The 17830-nt window shown below is 38.5% G+C and overlaps 3 protein-coding genes across 3 annotated transcripts; 2 read left to right on the forward strand and 1 right to left on the reverse strand.

Annotated features, from left to right (window-relative positions):
• Positions 1-705: 705 nt before the first annotated feature.
• On the reverse strand, positions 706-4639 carry cd22 (cd22 molecule). The gene is made up of 7 exons (XM_026293562.1): positions 4412-4639; positions 3063-3407; positions 2744-2965; positions 1921-2208; positions 1360-1441; positions 1199-1232; positions 706-1118 (listed from the first exon to the last, which is right to left on the reverse strand). Exons 1-7 carry the CDS (start codon positions 4500-4502, stop codon positions 1050-1052), a joined length of 1131 nt encoding a protein of 376 aa, XP_026149347.1. The 5' UTR covers positions 4503-4639; the 3' UTR covers positions 706-1049.
• Positions 4640-5640: 1001 nt separating this feature from the next.
• Positions 5641-9477, forward strand: LOC113122544 (uncharacterized). The gene is made up of 6 exons (XM_026293967.1): positions 5641-6015; positions 6597-6736; positions 7216-7397; positions 7587-7734; positions 8383-8505; positions 8601-9477. The coding sequence occupies exons 2-6, from the start codon at positions 6637-6639 to the stop codon at positions 8651-8653; spliced, it is 606 nt and encodes a 201-aa protein (XP_026149752.1). The 5' UTR covers positions 5641-6015; positions 6597-6636; the 3' UTR covers positions 8654-9477.
• A 4529-nt stretch (positions 9478-14006) lies between these two features.
• fxyd11 (FXYD domain containing ion transport regulator 11) lies at positions 14007-17459 on the forward strand. Its single transcript, XM_026293648.1, has 7 exons — positions 14007-14096; positions 15697-15741; positions 15863-15895; positions 16212-16226; positions 16372-16446; positions 16684-16708; positions 16877-17459. Exons 2-7 carry the CDS (start codon positions 15708-15710, stop codon positions 16905-16907), a joined length of 213 nt encoding a protein of 70 aa, XP_026149433.1. The 5' UTR covers positions 14007-14096; positions 15697-15707; the 3' UTR covers positions 16908-17459.
• Positions 17460-17830: the final 371 nt, after the last annotated feature.

A 17830-nucleotide genomic window follows, 5' to 3' on the forward strand; every position in this document is an offset into this window, starting at 1 on the left:
TAAACTCTTCAGTGTGATAAGGCACCAGCTGATACTGACCAGAGCCTCAGGAGAGTGGAGGAGGATGAAAACCGGGAGGACAGTGACTTTAACACCAGGACATCCATTTACAAAATGTACTGGGATACCAACTCTTTATCTCATCGGTCTATTTTTAACCATATTCTGAAGCAAAAACAGATGAGTAAATTAATGCATGCATTATCTATTTTTCAATGCATTTTTCAGTATAATGCTCCATTTATTAAAGAAAAATGCGCTGTACTTCCCATTTTTCAATTTAACAGTAAAAGAAAATAGTTAATTACATGGAAAACATGAAAAAACTATTACAGTATGGTCAATCAAATCACCATGATAATATACCTTACAAAAAAATTATTTATAGTTATTACACCAGTTGTATTGTGATATGTTACTGTTTGTGTATACAACAGGTTTACTTCAAACTCTGACCTGTCTCAGTTACAAAATCATTTACAGTCTGACTTTAATTATAATCAAAATTGGCTTTGTGACAATATGCTAATATTAAATTTAAAAAAATCCTGTAATATACTCTTCAGCACACATCATATTCCAATTTATATATTTATTCTGATAATGGTTCACCGTTGACTAAAGCTGATTCTGTCAAATATCTAGGTCTTTGGTTTGACCCATATATATTATAGCCAAACAACAGATCAGTATCACTGGCTTCAATTTATTTTTAATGTGTTTATTTTCATTTTCCTCCATACTTAAAAGAATTTCTTGTTCCATCTACATCTTCACTTACACACAGTCAGTGTCTCTCTTTAACTGTTCCACGAGTCTATACAGAAGTTGGTCATAGCTCATTTCAGTACATAGAAGTTGGTAGATCTATATGACACCTTCAGACATAAGGGGGCAGCATATCCTAGATTGACAACAACCTTGCTGCTAAAACCTACTCCAGGTGTTTCTTAGTTGAAGTCAGATGAGTACCAGGTCTGCATACAAACCAGATTCTTCTGATAATTCACGTATCAAATGGCATCATGCTTCTCTGAATGTGCCTTTATTCATACATGATTTTCAGTGAAACCATGTGGTTGGGAGATGCTGATATTTTCATAATCATTGACATACTCCTGAAACATAGCAAGACAATGTTAAACATTTTGTGACAAACTCTCAATTATTTTTTAAAACAGAAGTGTGACCTTGTTACCTCTTCGTCCACAGCAGAATTACATCTGTGCCTCCTTTAACAATGAAATGAAATAGGAAACATTTCTACATGGAAATCTTTAACATTTCATGACAGTCATAACAAAATGAATCATGGCCAGTTGGTAAAAGCATAAAACTGTAGTTTGTAACTTAACTCACCAAACCCAGATAAGTGCCAGTGAAAGCAACACCAAAATACCAACTTTCACTCCAATACCAATAAGGATGATCTGAAGGTCAACTGCCGAGAGAGGGAGAGATATAAAAAAAATCTGTCAGAAGGTAAATTAACAAGTTCTCAGTTTTTGTTATATTAAATAATAAATATAGGCTAAATATAATAAATATAGCTAAAATGTTCAGCAAATATATTGTAAAATCTGTATATTTGTGTAAATGGGTTGTTGATCTACCTCCAGATATATAGTTGCATATGTGATGAATAAAATTTTGATTTGCAGTTGCTTTACTCAGCTTACTAAAAACCCTTCCAATCATGTTAGTTAGTAGTAAGTATAATGTGAGCATTCAGCATTGGAAGATTCCCACATGACTGCTCAGCATGGGTGCCATAACAGGTGGAAGTTAGGACAATTCCAAGGGCCCAGGACTACAAGGGGCCTACAAAACATATATACAACAAAATCAAAAATCTCTGGCGGTGCCCCAGCTGCTCAGAGTATCAATCATCCAAAAGCTTTAGCTTCCATGCATCCTCACTGTCTGTTTCTTCCGCTGCCAGGGGCACCTCAGTCGAGTTGTTCTCTCCGAGGCTGTTCCTGGCCTGGCACAGGTAGGCTCCTCTGTGGGACTTCTCCACAACCTGAAGAGACAGCACCTGTCCTGAGCCCACCTGGAGCAGGGAGCTGGAGCTGAAGGAGTCTGTCCTCTTGTACCAGGTGTAGCTGTCTGCTGCAGGGTTAGCTGCACTGCTGCAGGTCAGATTCACACTGCCATTGGCCAGAGGGCCTGGATGACTCACCTCAATGGACACGTTTAAGGGAGGATCTGTATAAAAACACAACCATCATGTTGTACCATATACATTCACTTACAGAGTGTATATTTTTAAAGGTTTAAAATAAAGTATTTAAAAACTGTTTAAGATTTTGGGGAATAGGCTTATCTGTTGTCTTGACCAGAGTTAAACAAGGAGAATATAGTAACACAAAAGTGCCCCCAGTTGGTTGGCATAGCTTTGGCATAGCTTTGCAAAAAGACTGAAGACAGTGGAAGAGTTAGCCTGGCTGTGCCCAAATGTAACCAGGCAGTTTGCATAAATAAACAAGATGTAAAATGGTCATCAGTAAAATTTAGCTTTGCTGTTGGTAGATTATATTACATTTTGAGAGGTCAGGTGCTTCCCCTGTTTTCAGTTCAGCAGTTAATAAGAAGTTCAGTTAACAACAGGTTCATATGGTGTCAAATATCTCATCTAACTCTGTAATATGTGTAATTCCAAAAATATGAAGCTCTTCTTTTTTTTAACACCTCTGGTTTCATGCAGATGTGCTCATTGAAACCAAGTGTCAACATTACTTACACTGAACATCCAGAGCCACAGGGCCTGATCGCAATAACTTCTGCCCTTCGATAGCACACATATAGTTCCCAGAGTCCTCTGCCTGCGCCTGGAACTCTGGTTTGGCTCCTGGACGTCCATCTTTGAACCAGACTGTGCTGGAAGGCTGGCAACTTGTTCCACATTGAAGAGTCACGTTGTCTCCTGCTCTCACTGTCACTGGGTACACTCTGACACTCAGCTCTGTACATCACTCAGGTGAAGATATTGAGATGGTGATATTAGTAATAGCTGAAAATATCAAACTTGAAAAATAGCACTGAGTGTAGAATACTTTTACCTGTGACAGACAAATGTACAGAGGCTTTACTACGCCATCCATATCTGTCTGTATCAAACCTAAAGTAGTAATATCCAGTGTCATTGTGCTGCAGGTCATGAATTACAAGGCTACAGTCATGATGCCGGTCACCCTGATATTCAGTACGATTCTGATACAAAGGAAGAACAGAGAGCTCAACACGTCTCCAGATGCCGCCTTCTGATTGCCCTTTGTACCATGCAGTCTTTTGAACAGTTTCCCCATCAGCGTAGTTGTACGAGCACCTGAACTTCACAGATGATCCCCTTACAGCGCAAATATCTGGGTCTTTAAAGGTCACTGACCAACTGGCAGTCATGCTTCCTGTAGAGATCATGAAACAAGTCACGCAACATATTTTAGTAATTTTGCATTTACATGTAGAAGTAGAAGAAGAATCACGGCACAAAAAGCAAACAAACTGAGCCTGCTTGTCTTTGGCCCCTTGAGCCCTTGAGCCCAGTTCATGATGAACTGGGGCCAAATTAAGGAAGGGCTCTTTTGAAAGAGTTGAAGGGCGTGGTGGGGGTTTAGCAGTTGGACTGTTAACACCATACATAAGCTTGGCTGCACAGTATTTATTTAGTCTGACACCCATCGTCTAGCGTGCCCTCTGACAGCCTCTTTAACCCCCGGGTGGAGCCGGAGGAGCAGGAGGAGCAGACTGAGCTAGCAGACAAAATGCAATGGGTACAGCTCTGGCTTTAACAATCAGAAACCAGCTAGGGATGAAACATAGCATGAGAAACATGAGACATTTTTTTACCGGCTGCGGAAAAGACATATGTGCTCAAGCTGCAGTTGTGTCATTCATTCCCAGAATACTAAGTGGGAAAGTAAATGCTGAGTGTGTTTCAAGTCTAAGCTTTCAGTGCCAGTGTATTTTCAGATTCAGTCAACATCTCAACGGGTCCTCTGCAAGAATGAACCAACAGAATAATGCTGCAGCCAGAAAACCACAGTGCTGCAAGTCTGTCAACCTCTGCAGAGCTGTGGGGAGATATCGCTAAAGCATATTGCTAATAAAAAACTACAGTAATAAGTCAAGACAATACGTCTGCATGTTCTTTTTACATTTGGGGTGGAAGAAATGAAAAGGAAGATGTGAGTAAATTAAACCGTTTGTTTTGCAGAAATTAGGTTTTTGGAAAGTGAAGAGTGTTACCCCCATCCCCTGTGGTGATAAAATAATGAACTTTTAGTTTTTAACATTAACTTTTTTTTTCTGAAATTTAATTTGTCTGTTATAAACAATCTCTCACAGTTAAAGGAAACAAAATAGCAGCCAAATGTATCTATTCTTAAATACAAAAATAGTCTTTCCTTACCTGGCTTCATGACGAGAAGAACCAGCAATGCAATCGTCAGCTCCATGTCAATGCAAATCACAAACTGTGAAGATGAGTTTGAGCTTGTCATGCGTTATACTGTAAGTGGGCGTAACATTTAGCGACATTTCAAGTTATACACAGCTACAAGCTAAATCTGTATTTTTCATGTTGTGTTTTGCTCCTACAGAAAAATACAGATGCAAGTACTCTTGTGCCATCACACGTTCTGCATTCCCACGTTGTGTGATTAAAAAAACATACATTGTATGAAATAGAAACAGATGGTAAGTATTCATCTGTAAACAGGGAACTTATGACACGCCTGTTCCCCCATCCTGTCTAGACCTTTTCTACTGCTGTTTTATGGTTTCTCTTCTAAAAGTTATTTCCTTTATTGCCTTTTTTTCTCCATTGAAATAAATGCTATCTGCACTAAAACCAGGTAATGCTGAAATATGCAGTCTGCTGGAGAACACCTTCAACTTAAAACTGCTTCAAAATCATCAGTGACATTTATTTTGAGTGAAATGTCATGACAACTGCGCGACAGGTTATGATGAAATCAGCTTTGTTACTTTATTCAGTTCCTGAGAGGTTCATTCTGTGATTTTAGAGCCCAGGTTTTTCATGCACCATCAGGTTAAAATTGAAACCCACACATGTGAAGCTAAGAACTGTGTAAACTGTAAAAGGGTGACCCTGCTAAACGTCAGCATGTTAGCGTCGTCATTATGAGCATGTTAATATGATGACATTTCCTTTTGCCTTAAAGCATGACACTGTCCAAGTTGGGCCTCATGGAGCTGTTAGCTTGGCTTAACTCTTTATTCTAGTTATTTAGCAAGAGGCAAAATCTAAATCTGATCTTCTTCTTTCAGCTTAACACAATCCTTTTTCTTAATGTCCAACAATAAACAGCACACTTATTAACTGACACAGGACACTGTAACAGGAACAGTAAGTATGCAGTGAAAAGTGCTGGTGTTTCTGCTGTGGTGGCAGCATGCAGGGGAAATGACTTGCCTTTCAGAAAAAGGAACATATTTGAAAGTAAAATGTCGTTACCCAATAATTTAAATCTGATTCACAAAGACTAAGAGGTGGGAAAGAAAAGGCAGGAGGGGGAAGGAATAACAAATATGTCTTATTTGTGTTTGCGTATGTGTGTGCGAGAGAGAGAGAAAGGGGAGGGGAAGCAGAGTAAATGGGGCCGCAAGAAGCCTTGGATGATTAGCTGACATTACTGCAAGCAGCTATATTTGGCTCAGGCCAGGCCTGTTCAACCTGTTTCTCATTCACAGAAATCTGTCTTGTAAATCAGGAAGATATCCACGTTCCTTAAGGTGCATTACCTTCCTGCCTGGTTAGAGTCAGAGGATGGAATGACGCAGACAGTCAACACTGTGTTGGGACACTGATAGTCTCTTCATTGTTTACTGAGGCACTGTCAGTAAGTGAATATCAAACTAACTGATACGGAAAGTGCTGGCGCTTCTGAGAAGTTCATTTGAGAAAACAGGGCTATTTTTAAAGGCTCACTGGTGAGATCGGCAAATAGGGAAATTGACAACAGACCTTCTGAGGAACTTCCAGTTGATTTTGTGAGTGTGTGTCAGTGGTAATAATCTTCCATTTCATTGGTATTTCTTTACATTTCAAGTAGTTCTTCCATTCTGCTTTATTTCTCATATTTCCATATACCTACTCACCTGCTATGCTATTCTGAAGTGCATTTGCTGTCTAAATTGCAGCCTGAAATATGATTATTGATTAATGTGCAGAAATTGTACAGAAAATGAAAAAAAGAAAAATGCAATACAGCTGTGCTTATTATCTGCTAATAGTTTTGTTGAATTCATCAAGTTTGAAACGTGACATACAAACCTTTTGATGTCAATCAGTAAAGCATTCCTTAATTCATAAGATCACCCGGGCCTTGAATCTGTACATGGTTTTAAGAGTAAAGAGGTACTTTCAGAACAATTTGACATTTTAAATGTTTTGTTAAAAAAGATGAACTTGAAAACCTCTAATATACTGGCAGCTACATTAACCAGCTACAACAAGTCTTTCTCTGTGTTTTAATCCTTGCAAGGAAAACACACATGCAAGAACACTTATAGTTTAACATGCACTGTATTCCTGTGTTGTATGATAAATGAACTTACGTTGTTCAAACCAGAGAATAACCTATGGAATAAGAGAGACTGAGTGGAGGAAAAATGGAAAAGCGGAGGAAAGGAGATATGTGGAGGGAGAGGATGGTTTTCCACATCTGCTTGGTGCTTCTGACCTTGCTCCAAATCACAGCCCCCTCCTCAGGTATCTGACCACATCCACATGAGATTTATATACATGTAATCGTTCAGTTTATTAGCACTTACATCAAAAACAACAAAATGCATTGATTGTTTTGTAACACACAAATCTTTCCACCCTTCCTAGAAAATCACTGAAGCAAACCCCAGTATCGATTTATTAGCATATTCAAATGTTTATGTCAGCAGGGACTTTACATATCAGATGCTAAGTCTCATGTAGCTTTCAGCATTTAGCACACATAACTCAAGGATTGCTTGAGTAATGTGCAACCTCAGACCTTGATCAAACCAAACTGCAAGTAAACACAAAACCAAATTAAAAATGAAAGACTAAGGTAACTAAGACTAATAAGGTAAAAATCCAGATATTTTTCTTTAATAATGAGCTAGATTATAATTGAGATGGGTGCAGAGAGGATATAGATTTTAGAAAAATAAATACATTTTCATGTCATCATTTACACCTTTTCACTGCTCCAGCTCAAAGCACAGCCAACAGTTACAGCACACGTCCAGTTAACGTCAGCGTGGCAGCCGGTGAACTTGTGATGTTTTACTGTGGAGTGACCAGTGCCTCTTCAAACCTCACATTCAGCTTCCACAGCAGTAAAGGCAACTACAGCCTCACCTGCCCTAATGGCCAAGTGGACGCTGTCCCCCAGGTGAGGTGGTCATGGTCATCTGTCCCAGTACTGACTCTACATGTCTCACTGTGTCCTCTAGTTATACCTACTAGCCACACTCCACCAGTCTGTTCCAGCTTATGCCATGACTATATTCATTTCGTTCTCTTATTATTTCTTCCCAGGCTTGTTTTTTGAGCTCTGCTCCATTTCTGTCTCTCTCTTCAGGTTCTCTATGGACGTTGTACTATGAAGAACAGAGAGTTACTGGCTGTGTGGACCCTCAATGGAACCTCTTTGTCTGACAACGAAGCACATGTCGTGTGTCAGCAGCCAAATAACCTGGATGCACCCGCTGCCGTCCTACATGTTTACAGTGAATAATCCCCTACCTCATTCAAATGAACTATTATTGCCTGGTCTTTTTTAATTTTATAGATTCTGTTTGGTTTTGACCACTAGATACGCAAAACACAGTGTGTTAAGGCAATAGTGTAGCCTGCCAATATCACATGTAGAGGAAACACCACTTTCTGGTACACGTTTCTGGATGCAAAAGCAAGCATCAACTATTTGATTTTTACTGACCTCAGGATGTCCATACAGCAAAAATGCATATTCAAATAACTTGTTTAATTTCTTTAATTTGTTTACATGTTGTTCTGTATGTAAATATACGAATAATCAGTTGCACATGAACTTTGTTTTAAGGCCTTCAATCCAGTTTAGTCACCTCTGACCAATCTATGCAAAGTCAAAACATACTATAATAACAGGATAGCGACATGAATAGCAAAATTGCATATGCAACAGTATGTCCTTCTAGAATAATAGTACTTCTTAGAAGAACAGAGCATTATTGATTCTTAATTTATTAGCTTGTTTTCCTCTTGGTAAATCTAGAAATATCAGAGACTATGGAGGGAAAAAATGTGTTCACCTCAAACATCTTCCATCCAGTTTTCTTTCTCTCTCACTTTTGCCTGTCTCCATCCTCAGTCTGTGCTGTTTATTCCTCTCCTAGCTTTTGGGAGTAATAAAGGGATTCTCATTGGCTGCACTATTGGAGGCTTCCTTGGGGCCTTGGTGATGGCTGGTATATTTTACCTTGTGCTGCAGAAAAACAAAACCGTCCAGGAGTGCTTCAGTAAGTTGTGCTTTAATTCACTGCTGTAAAAATTCAAAAGGCATAAATGACATTGAAAATCCATATTTAACATGTGATGTCTTGTTTACTTTCAGGGGGTGATGAACCAGAAGAAGATGATATGAACACAATAGTAACAAAGGACTAAATATGGACAGAAAGTCAAGGAAGACTGTGTTTGAGACTGAATGACTGAAATGTCTTAGGTCTAGGTCTTAGCTGGTCTAATGCCCTCCTCACTTCCCCTTTCTGCCTTTGGCTACTGAACCTTGTACATGTTACTGTATATGCAGCCTAACATAGTATCAACCACTTCAACATTTTATGAAAGTGCTGAGTAAGTGATTATAAAAAGATCACATGCAGACAGGAGGCAGTTAAACAAGGAATAGGACATTAGATGATATTTGGGCTACTTCATGTGACTGACAGCTCATTGATGGGTTAGGTTCCAAATTTGAAAATTCATTTTCATTCTCCAGTTTGTCCAGTTGAGGGCAGCACTTACTGTGGACACAAGCCAGTAAGTTGTAACAGAAAGAAATATTCCCTTTAGAAAACAGTCACACTCTTCATTTGATCAGGTAAATCTATAATGAATACATTTTTATGACTTCATTTGACATTTATTCATTAAAAGTAGTTAGAAGTAATAATGCTCAAGTGCTAATTTGCATTGTTAAGTAAATGTTTCAGTCTTATGGTCACACTGTCCTCATCTTTGCATAAAGGGAAAGTACAGTAGCTCTTTGGTTGGTTCCACAGTTACTGAAGGGATGCATTTCTGTTTCTTTGCTATGGCATATGTTTGTTGTTTGAGCACTTAACTCTGCCTTTTAATTTCTGTTTTTTACTAACTACATTACTGTTACACACCCTTGTTTCTTTGCCTGTTGCCTATTGTCTTTGTATATAAAATAAAGCTTACAGTCAGCGGTTCCTCCTAGCATCCAGATGACCAAATAAAAGTGAATGGACCTGGAAAACTGTGCCCAGCTGCATTTAAAATTCTTCCAAAAAAAAAGAAAAAAATCGTTCATATTAGAAAAAGTGCTATGATTATTCTTACCTCTGCATCATTAGCCACAATGATGTGCAAGAGCATGTGAAAAGAGAGAGTCCTTGCCAGAATAAACTGAGACAACATGGAGGTATGATGCACTTGACCACATGATCACAACTTATGTCTTTTCCCTCCCACTGGTGTTGAAGTCATATAATATATATATATATATATATATACTTTACACTACTATATATACATATACACTTTACATTGGAATTCAATTAACTGACCTGGTGATTACTGTAAATGCATAGTTATATGGTTTTTGACAGACTTCAAGTGTGGTCTTTATTCCCCTGACTGTGTTGTGACACCTGATAGAGCAGCATGGACAGCCAGCAAGGCACACACACACGCAGACACACACACACACACAGGTCAATCAGCAGGACAAAATTCTCCCTGGTCTTTTAGTTGATACAACAGAAGTAGTATGGAGCAACGTGTTGACTCAGCTGCTCAGCTACACCTCGCTTCACTCCATGATAGGTCTCTGTCTCTGTTTTCTTCATATTCTCTACAAAATGAATAGAAGCTTGTGTACCTGAAGGTTTTTTTTGGGTTACATTTTGTGTTTGGATAACAAAAGATCAAATGAGACAATAATGTGGTGTGTTTAGATGTTCAGGTCATTTTTCGTTTCATGTGAGGACGCGCCACTAACTAGCAAGGCTCGACATTTCCAACTATGACAAGTAACCACATATTACAAATGAATGCATGTGGTGTGTGTGTTTCCATTGATAACCTGTTTCAGTTCTCAAAATGAACTTTAATAAGGTCGTCTTGACCTTATATAAGGTTATGGTTTATGACCATATATTTATGTTATTTAATACCTCATTGGGCAGCACGGTGGCTGAGAGGTTAGCACTGTTGCTTCACAGCAAGAAGGTTCCTGGTATGAAACCCAGCAGGGGCCTTTCTGTGAGGAGTTTGCATGTTCCCCTCATGCTTACGTGTACAGTCCAAAAACATGTATGTCAGGTTGATTGGTGACTCTAAATTGCCCATAGGAGTGAGTGTGAGTGTGTGAGGTTGTTTGTCTCCATGTGGCCCTGTGATGGACTGGTGACCTGTCCAGGGTGTTACCCCTGCCTTTCATCCAAAGAGAGCTGGGATAGGCTCCAGCAGATCCCTGTGACCCTAATAAGAAGGTAAAGATAATGAATGAATAATACCTCATTTTCCAGTAGGTTGCATCTGATGCAGTGGTTAGTAGTCACCTCACAAGCTGAAGGTTTTCTGGTTCTCTGGTTCTCTATATGAAGTTTTCATGTTCTCCCAGTGTCTGTGTGGGTTTTCTTCAGTACTCTGGTTTTATTCCACAGTTCACAGCCATATGGGATGGACTACTGCTGACTCTTATTTGCCTGTATTTGTGTTTCTGTGTTTCAGCCCTGGGATAGACGGCCAGTCTGTCCAGGCCGTACCCCACCTCTCACTCAGTGTCAACTGGGACTGGCTGCAGCCCTCCTCCCCCACCCCACGCCCCCAGCTCTCTACAGCATATAGCTAATGGATGGTTGGACCTTATTGTCCAGTGCCATTAGTTGAAATGCTCAAGTCACTCACTCATATTTATAATACATCAAAGCCCTAACCACTTCCTTCCATATCTTTCCACTTTAATGAACATCATTTTTAATTCTAGTCATTTAAATACCCTGGACAGTGTTGCACTTTTCAGCCATAAAAAGCATAAAGTGCTTCTTACTACTGTGTCATTAATGAATAGATCTGATCAAGAAAACTTGTCTTAAAGCAGAACACAATTTTGATTTGTACCTTAACAATGTACATGTAAAGTTTTTTTCTGATCTTGCGGCTAAACATTAGCATGATTTCTGATTCCACCTCAACACCACAAAGCATTTATGTACAAAATAACTCCACCCTCTGGAAATCTCCCTGACCGTTTCTATAATGCACCATGAAACATCTAACCAATATCATAATTAAAATGAAATTCTCCTCCTCTTCACCGGATGCTCTCACTTCCAAATTATTTATTCATCCTTTCTATTTATATATCTGTTTCAGTTTATCTTGGCCATTATCAGTTCCTCATTTTCATCTGTTCACGTGCCCTACTGTAAATCAGCCGCAGTTCAAGCACTTCTCAAAAGCTCTCTTTGGGTGAAAGGCAGGGGTACACCCTGGACAGGTCACCAGTCCATCACAGGGTATAAAACAAATTCCTTTAATGGATTGCATTTTGAATGGTAAACATCAGGACTTCAGAGTTCTCAGCCTAAGGAAAGTGGCTCCTTACATGAAAAATAATCACATTTTTTTCACCCTTTATAGAAACATGCCTTGTTAAAGAATCCCACACAGCATATCCTCTCTATGTCTTTTCTAGCTTTGCTAATTCAATCAGGGACATGCCATTGTCATGGAACAAAATGACCTTTATTTAATCTACCAAGTTATTGCCAACTGCCACTTTATACAGACAGACACCAGCAAACAGACAAATAATGTCCATCACAGCTGTGAAGTGCATTACTTTTTTCTTAACATGTTGCAGATTTACTGTTTTTCGATTTAGATTTTAAATACTATGAATCCTGTGCATCCAAAGTCATGATATAAAATCTCTTTATAAAAGCCATTAAAATGAGTTAATGAACATTTTAATACTTCAGATATTGTCTATTCTGTATCTCTCTTCTTTGTCGTCACAAGTTGCCATTTTATTATTTGCCACTTTATTATCTTATCACCTACATGCAACCACACACGCAATAAACTATGTATGTTTACGTCTGTGCCTTTCTTTGTCTCCTCTGTCATTATCATATGTTAAGAGGCTGATGCATGCTTCAGCTTTGTCAGTCTGTGAGGAGGATAAAAATAGTCCCAAATCACCACTTGTGCATGCCCTCACATATTTTTTCAACAGATTAATCTATTCAATGCACAAATGTGCTCAGACAGACACCCATACAGCACATTATAGGGATGACTGGCACTGTGCCATTAAAAACTGGATTTCATTTTTCCTCTGATAGTTTAATGTAAGTACAGATAACTCCGATCTGTCCCTTGTGGCCAGGTGTAGTAAAAAGGAAAATGCCTGTTAACGATCAGATCAACACAGTGCAATTGCTTCCACAGAGAGAGGAGAACAGGGGGATACCTGGGATACCTGAGAGAGGAACAGAGAGTAGAACAATTAATTCAATGGAGGCCACGTGGAAGAAAGCAAAACGAGAAGCAGGAAGGAAGGAATGGACTGTACAACACACCCTCTATCAAATAACGCTACAGAATACATTTGGAAAACAAGAAAATAAAATAATCGTATTTTCACTGTTTGTAAAGTTTTAGCCAAAAACCCTTCCAGTACTTTTAGTCATTTCATCTCTCATAGATTTTATTATGACTCTGACTTTGCTACTTCAGTGTGTAATATGAAGGGACCATGTAATACTCATTCTCAGACCCATATTATTTCAGGGGGCTACTACAAAATGCTTACGTTCTTTAACATCTATAAAACACATTATTTTTCTTATAAAGTATTTATGTACCACCTGTTTTCACCATCTCTCTGAAAGGGTCATTTTTAGCTGCTGTCTCTTTAAGGCATCCCACCTATTGCTGATTGGTCAGCTCCCTGAACAGGGACCATGCATATATTAATGTCATTAAGTAATTGTCTATCAACTCCAAGTTGTATTTTCCACCAAATTAGAAAATCTTTTACAAATTTATGAGCTTTTGGTTTTTCCTTGCAATATTTGACATTAGTTTAATGAAATGTGCCTCTTTGGCTCTTATTTACTCCTGAAGCACCCCACCCCACATCCTGTGTCAGTCCAAAACAAACACAAATCATCTCTACTTTCTTCTATTTGCTATTGTTGCTGTCTGTTCAGCCCATTCAACCTGTGCTCTGTGGGTGTGATCTGATGTTGGGACATGCTGAACCTGGTGCTGAGGCCCATATGTCCATTTTTAGGCTTCCATGGAGTTCACACGTCACACTTTACAGAAGCGTGGAATTAAAACATACAGAGCAGAATGAAAGCAGTGCTTTTGTCTTTACAGAGAGGAGTTTAACATCCTTTCAGCTCAAGTTATGGAATTTCAGCAACATTTAACATTTGACATCAAGCAGTAAATAAATTTTAAAAAAACCCACTGGCATAAAGACTTTACTGGTGTGTCAAAGCAGTATTGGATTTATTATTAGAATACTGAGTGTAGTAAGTAGACTGTATAGTGCATTAACTTTATGTAAGGAAAATTACAAACGTTTCTCACTCTGTTTTGCACATACGCATTAATGGATGTTTATGGAATAATGCCCTTATTTCCTATACATGTTATCGTGTCACCCCTGCAACCATCTCACATTTACACTGGACACATGCACACAGAAAAGTTTAAATCCCAAACAAAGAGGAGGAGCAGTTACTACGTATTCAGGTAAAAGAGAAAAGACATATTTTGAACCAGACAGTGTCTCGAAACATCCACACGCACTTGTCTGCTCCTCGATCCATCAGCTCAGGTAAGCACAGAGATTCAGCGTTTGGGGGTCAGTGTGTGTAGAAATCAGGGTATAAAATATCAGATAAATTTAATTCAATCAAATACCACAAATCCTTGTGATGATGAATTATGGTTTCACGGATCAAAAGTGAATGTTTCATATTTTATGATGTGCATGAGAGTTGTCTTTTTAATTGATAATGTTTTGTATATATAATGATGCATGGTACAGTGAAACAAAACAGTTTTGACGCTGGTCAAAAAAATTCCACTAAAATAGACAAAAGTTATCACCAGTTTACACCAAAGTTGTTCTGTTCTACCAGTTTCTATTTTGTTTTCTGAGATTTATGAGAGATTTTAAGACTGAGGATTTTAAAGTGCATAAACCTGCTGACACACTAGCATCGGTAAGAAATCATGTCAAAAGTGCAAAAATGAGACAATAACTGATCTCTGTATTATCTTTGCTTTCATTTGATGTTCAGAAAATCAGCCTGTAGTTATCACACTATATCTCTGCACACTGAACATAGAAAATCCAGTATCAAAGCAGTATCAGCTCTTTTAGCCAGACTTACAAACATGTATTTAGAACTGAACCTGTTTTCTCTGTTGTTCAGTCCACTGAATGGCTTAAATTACAGACACTGGTGATAATAGATGAATGATTGTAAGTTAGTTTGTGTTAAAAGGAGCAAAACAAATGAAGGAGGAAGAACTCAAATTTCCCAGAATGCAGTGAATCTAACCTCCATGAAGGTCGAAGGGTGTCCAAGGTCAGTTAGAGGTGACTCACAGAGACATTTAGAAGTAATTATTCCTGCAGATTATCAATATGGTAAAAATGGTACCATATTGATAATATTTGAAACAGGATATTCTACTATATTTTAATTGTGAATATAGTAAGTTGCATATGGAGAAGGAAGAATGCAGTCAGGCAAATATACTTTATGCTTTTTAACAAGCAGCAACAGGCAGACTGATGACTCTTAGTTAAAAACCTTCAAACTAACCAGATATAAAAGATGTAAGATATAAAAAAGACCACGACACCAGCAGGAAGACTATTCAGGTTGATCATTTTAGAAAACAATGTCTTATTACTGTACATTTTCCATTCAAAAATACATCTTGTAAAACCATAAAACTGATTATTAACTAAACTGGACAGTCACTGAAAAGGCTTGGCTTGCTCTGTGTCACAGAGACATTATACTAACCCAGCTGAAAAAAATCTATTTACATAAAAGGTTCAAAGTGGGAGGAAGAAAAATAGGTGTTATGAAAAATTCTGTAGATACTGTAAAGCACATGACAGTGTTTCTGCAGTGTGAGTGGAGGGTGAAGTAACGTTGTCTGGAAACCTGCTGGGTTTCACCTAGAGACAGAAAATGATCTGCTGTTTACTCTCCAAACACCCAGAATGCACCCCTGCTGACGAGACACTGACCTCTCACGCCACAAGGACATTCTTCCTGGGGAGAGGCAGAAATGTGTACTTTGGTGCCTGTGTGCATGTGTGTGAGAAAATGGAAAAGTGACAGGAAAAATATACACTTGGCTTTTTCTCTGTCTCTTTATTCTCTCTCACAATGGTGTTTTCTCCCTTTTAGTTGTATTGAACATGGGGCAACTCAACTTTCTGGCTGTAATTGCAGGTAAATAAAATACAGAACCAGCTCTTACCACATATGTGCATACCACCGCCCTGGTAAACTGTGTGCTAAGACAATGGCCATTCAACAAAATTAACCTTTCATGTTTGTGATTTTCTTGCAGTGCTCTTCAGCCTTTTTGTGGAAGCTGAAGCAAGTAAGGCCAAACTCCTCCTGTGAGACTAGTTTGTTGTAGAACTGGTTTGTGAAGAAATCTGAGACATTATATTCCATTGTCTCCACAATGGAACAGAGTGGTGAAATGAATGTATTCAGTAGTTTTGGGTCAGCAAGTCTCTTAATAACTTTTAATGTAAAATAGATCTTTAAAGCTATTTCTAACACTAATAAATCTTCTGCCCACCACTAATATACAGTATCATGAGGATAGATTTATTGTTATCATCCTAAAATGGATGCCCACAATACTAAAAGTAACTATTTCTTCTTCCCTTTTTGTGTTTGGTCTACAGATCCATTTGTTTATAGTAAGTACAGATTTGTCTCCCAGTTCTTTTACTCTATAATACACAAACATCTCACTTATTTGTATGGATCACGAAAAGATAAATTCAAAGTGTCACATATCCATTTAGATTATTGTGAAGTGCAGTAACTTTAATTGCCTAACAGACTATGAGAGTCTACGGATTGGAGGCCTGGTCTGCACCGGCTTGTTGGTGGCTGGAGGAGTCAGCGTTTTACTCTGTAAGTGTTAACAAGCCTCTATGGGAAACCTGTGAAAAAATAGTTCAGTGCAATTAAGCTGAGGCTGAAACGAGACATTTAGCTATTCATGGTGGAGAATAAGTCCAAGATTTTGTGTGTTTTTAAAATCCCATATTAAGTCATATCCCACCATAAGTATAATCAGAGTTGTAATAAATATAACTGTACATTTGCATGTGTGTAACCTCTGTAACAGATTCTGCTTTGCATTCACAGATAAACAATGTCCCAGAAAGAGCCGGTAAGTGTTTTTTCTGTGACAACGTACTGACAGTTGTGTGTGTGCATGTTGTTCCTAATTTATATGGCTCACTCCATCTTTTATGATCTTTCTCCTGTTGTTGCTCTTTATCTTTCTTCCTCAACTGCCATGCAAACTGTTGCCCCACCCTTGTGCTTTTCCATGCAGAAAAGTGGAAGACGGCAGCAGTGAAATCTAATATCATGCCTGACAAATGGGTTTCAACCAGGAAGAAGACGGGCGAGGGGCGGAGACACTGGGTGCATGTTGGGGAGCTTACAGGAAATCCACCAACTCCTATGATTATATTTGTACAGACCTGAGCAAAGAAATACAATTTCTTTTTTTTAGAAAACTATGAAATTCCCCAAGATCTGAAAGCAGCCTCTCATACTGACACCATGATTGAGATGGCATTAATGCTGCTTTAACACATATCTACTTTTATTATTTTAACATTTTCATCCAAGATGTTTCTCCCAGTAAATGCAAAGGGACCTGCACAACATATTTAATCTGCCTGAAGTATGATGCTCAGTTTATTTTGCACATAGCTTCAGAAATTGTGATTTATCCTTCACGCTGTTTATTCCGAGTTTTGCTGTATAATAAACTGTATAATCAGATCATCGCTGTGGTCAACCATTTCCACGTTGAGAGAACTAGAAAAAGTAACTGTTGGAGCAGTGTGTTAGAAACCTTTAGCGTGTACATCCACAGTTAAAATAAAGGTCACTATGTTAAATCAAAAGTGTAGTATTGTAGTATTTCAGTGTTTCTGTTGGTGCAGATTAAATAGTTTTAGTCTGTTACCCCGTTGAAAACAGCAGTTGTTGTTGCTATATATCTTTGTTCCAGTCATGGTGTTGTTGTGTTTATGCCTCTAACTGTTTACTGCAGCAGCCCTGAGAGCTCAACACGCTGCAGCTTGGAAAAACACATGCAAATAGACAAGACAGGAGCAAATTAAGAAAACAAATGTGAAAACATGCAAAAATGCAGAAAACACAACCAGACAGTGAGGGCTGCAGGTAGCTCAGGCTACCAGGAAAATGTTACTGGGGGACCCTGAAACCAGATGAACACAGCTGGGACAGTGTTCTTTGGCCACGATGACCCGGG

This window comes from Mastacembelus armatus, chromosome 16, assembly GCF_900324485.2.
Source record: "Mastacembelus armatus chromosome 16, fMasArm1.2, whole genome shotgun sequence".
Lineage (NCBI taxonomy): Eukaryota > Metazoa > Chordata > Actinopteri > Synbranchiformes > Mastacembelidae > Mastacembelus > Mastacembelus armatus.

What these genes read in the sequence shown, in the direction of transcription:
- cd22 (XM_026293562.1), bottom strand. Translation starts at nt 4,502, where the DNA reads ATGACAAGCTCAAACTCATCTTCACAGTTTGTGATTTGCATTGACATG. An exon ending in GGCAGCGGAAGAAACAGACA is followed by an intron (nt 1,442 to 1,920) that starts GTGAGGATGCAT and finishes CTCTCTCGGCAG; the next exon opens with TTGACCTTCAGATCATCCTT. An exon ending in CTGGCACTTATCTGGGTTTG is followed by an intron (nt 1,233 to 1,359) that starts GTGAGTTAAGTT and finishes TCATTGTTAAAG; the next exon opens with GAGGCACAGATGTAATTCTG.
- LOC113122544 (XM_026293967.1), top strand. Translation starts at nt 6,637, where the DNA reads ATGGAAAAGCGGAGGAAAGGAGATATGTGGAGGGAGAGGATGGTTTTC. An exon ending in AATCACAGCCCCCTCCTCAG is followed by an intron (nt 6,737 to 7,215) that starts GTATCTGACCAC and finishes TCACTGCTCCAG; the next exon opens with CTCAAAGCACAGCCAACAGT. An exon ending in AACCGTCCAGGAGTGCTTCA is followed by an intron (nt 8,506 to 8,600) that starts GTAAGTTGTGCT and finishes GTTTACTTTCAG; the next exon opens with GGGGTGATGAACCAGAAGAA.
- fxyd11 (XM_026293648.1), top strand. Translation starts at nt 15,708, where the DNA reads ATGGGGCAACTCAACTTTCTGGCTGTAATTGCAG. An exon ending in AGGAGTCAGCGTTTTACTCT is followed by an intron (nt 16,447 to 16,683) that starts GTAAGTGTTAAC and finishes TTGCATTCACAG; the next exon opens with ATAAACAATGTCCCAGAAAG. An exon ending in CAATGTCCCAGAAAGAGCCG is followed by an intron (nt 16,709 to 16,876) that starts GTAAGTGTTTTT and finishes TTTTCCATGCAG; the next exon opens with AAAAGTGGAAGACGGCAGCA.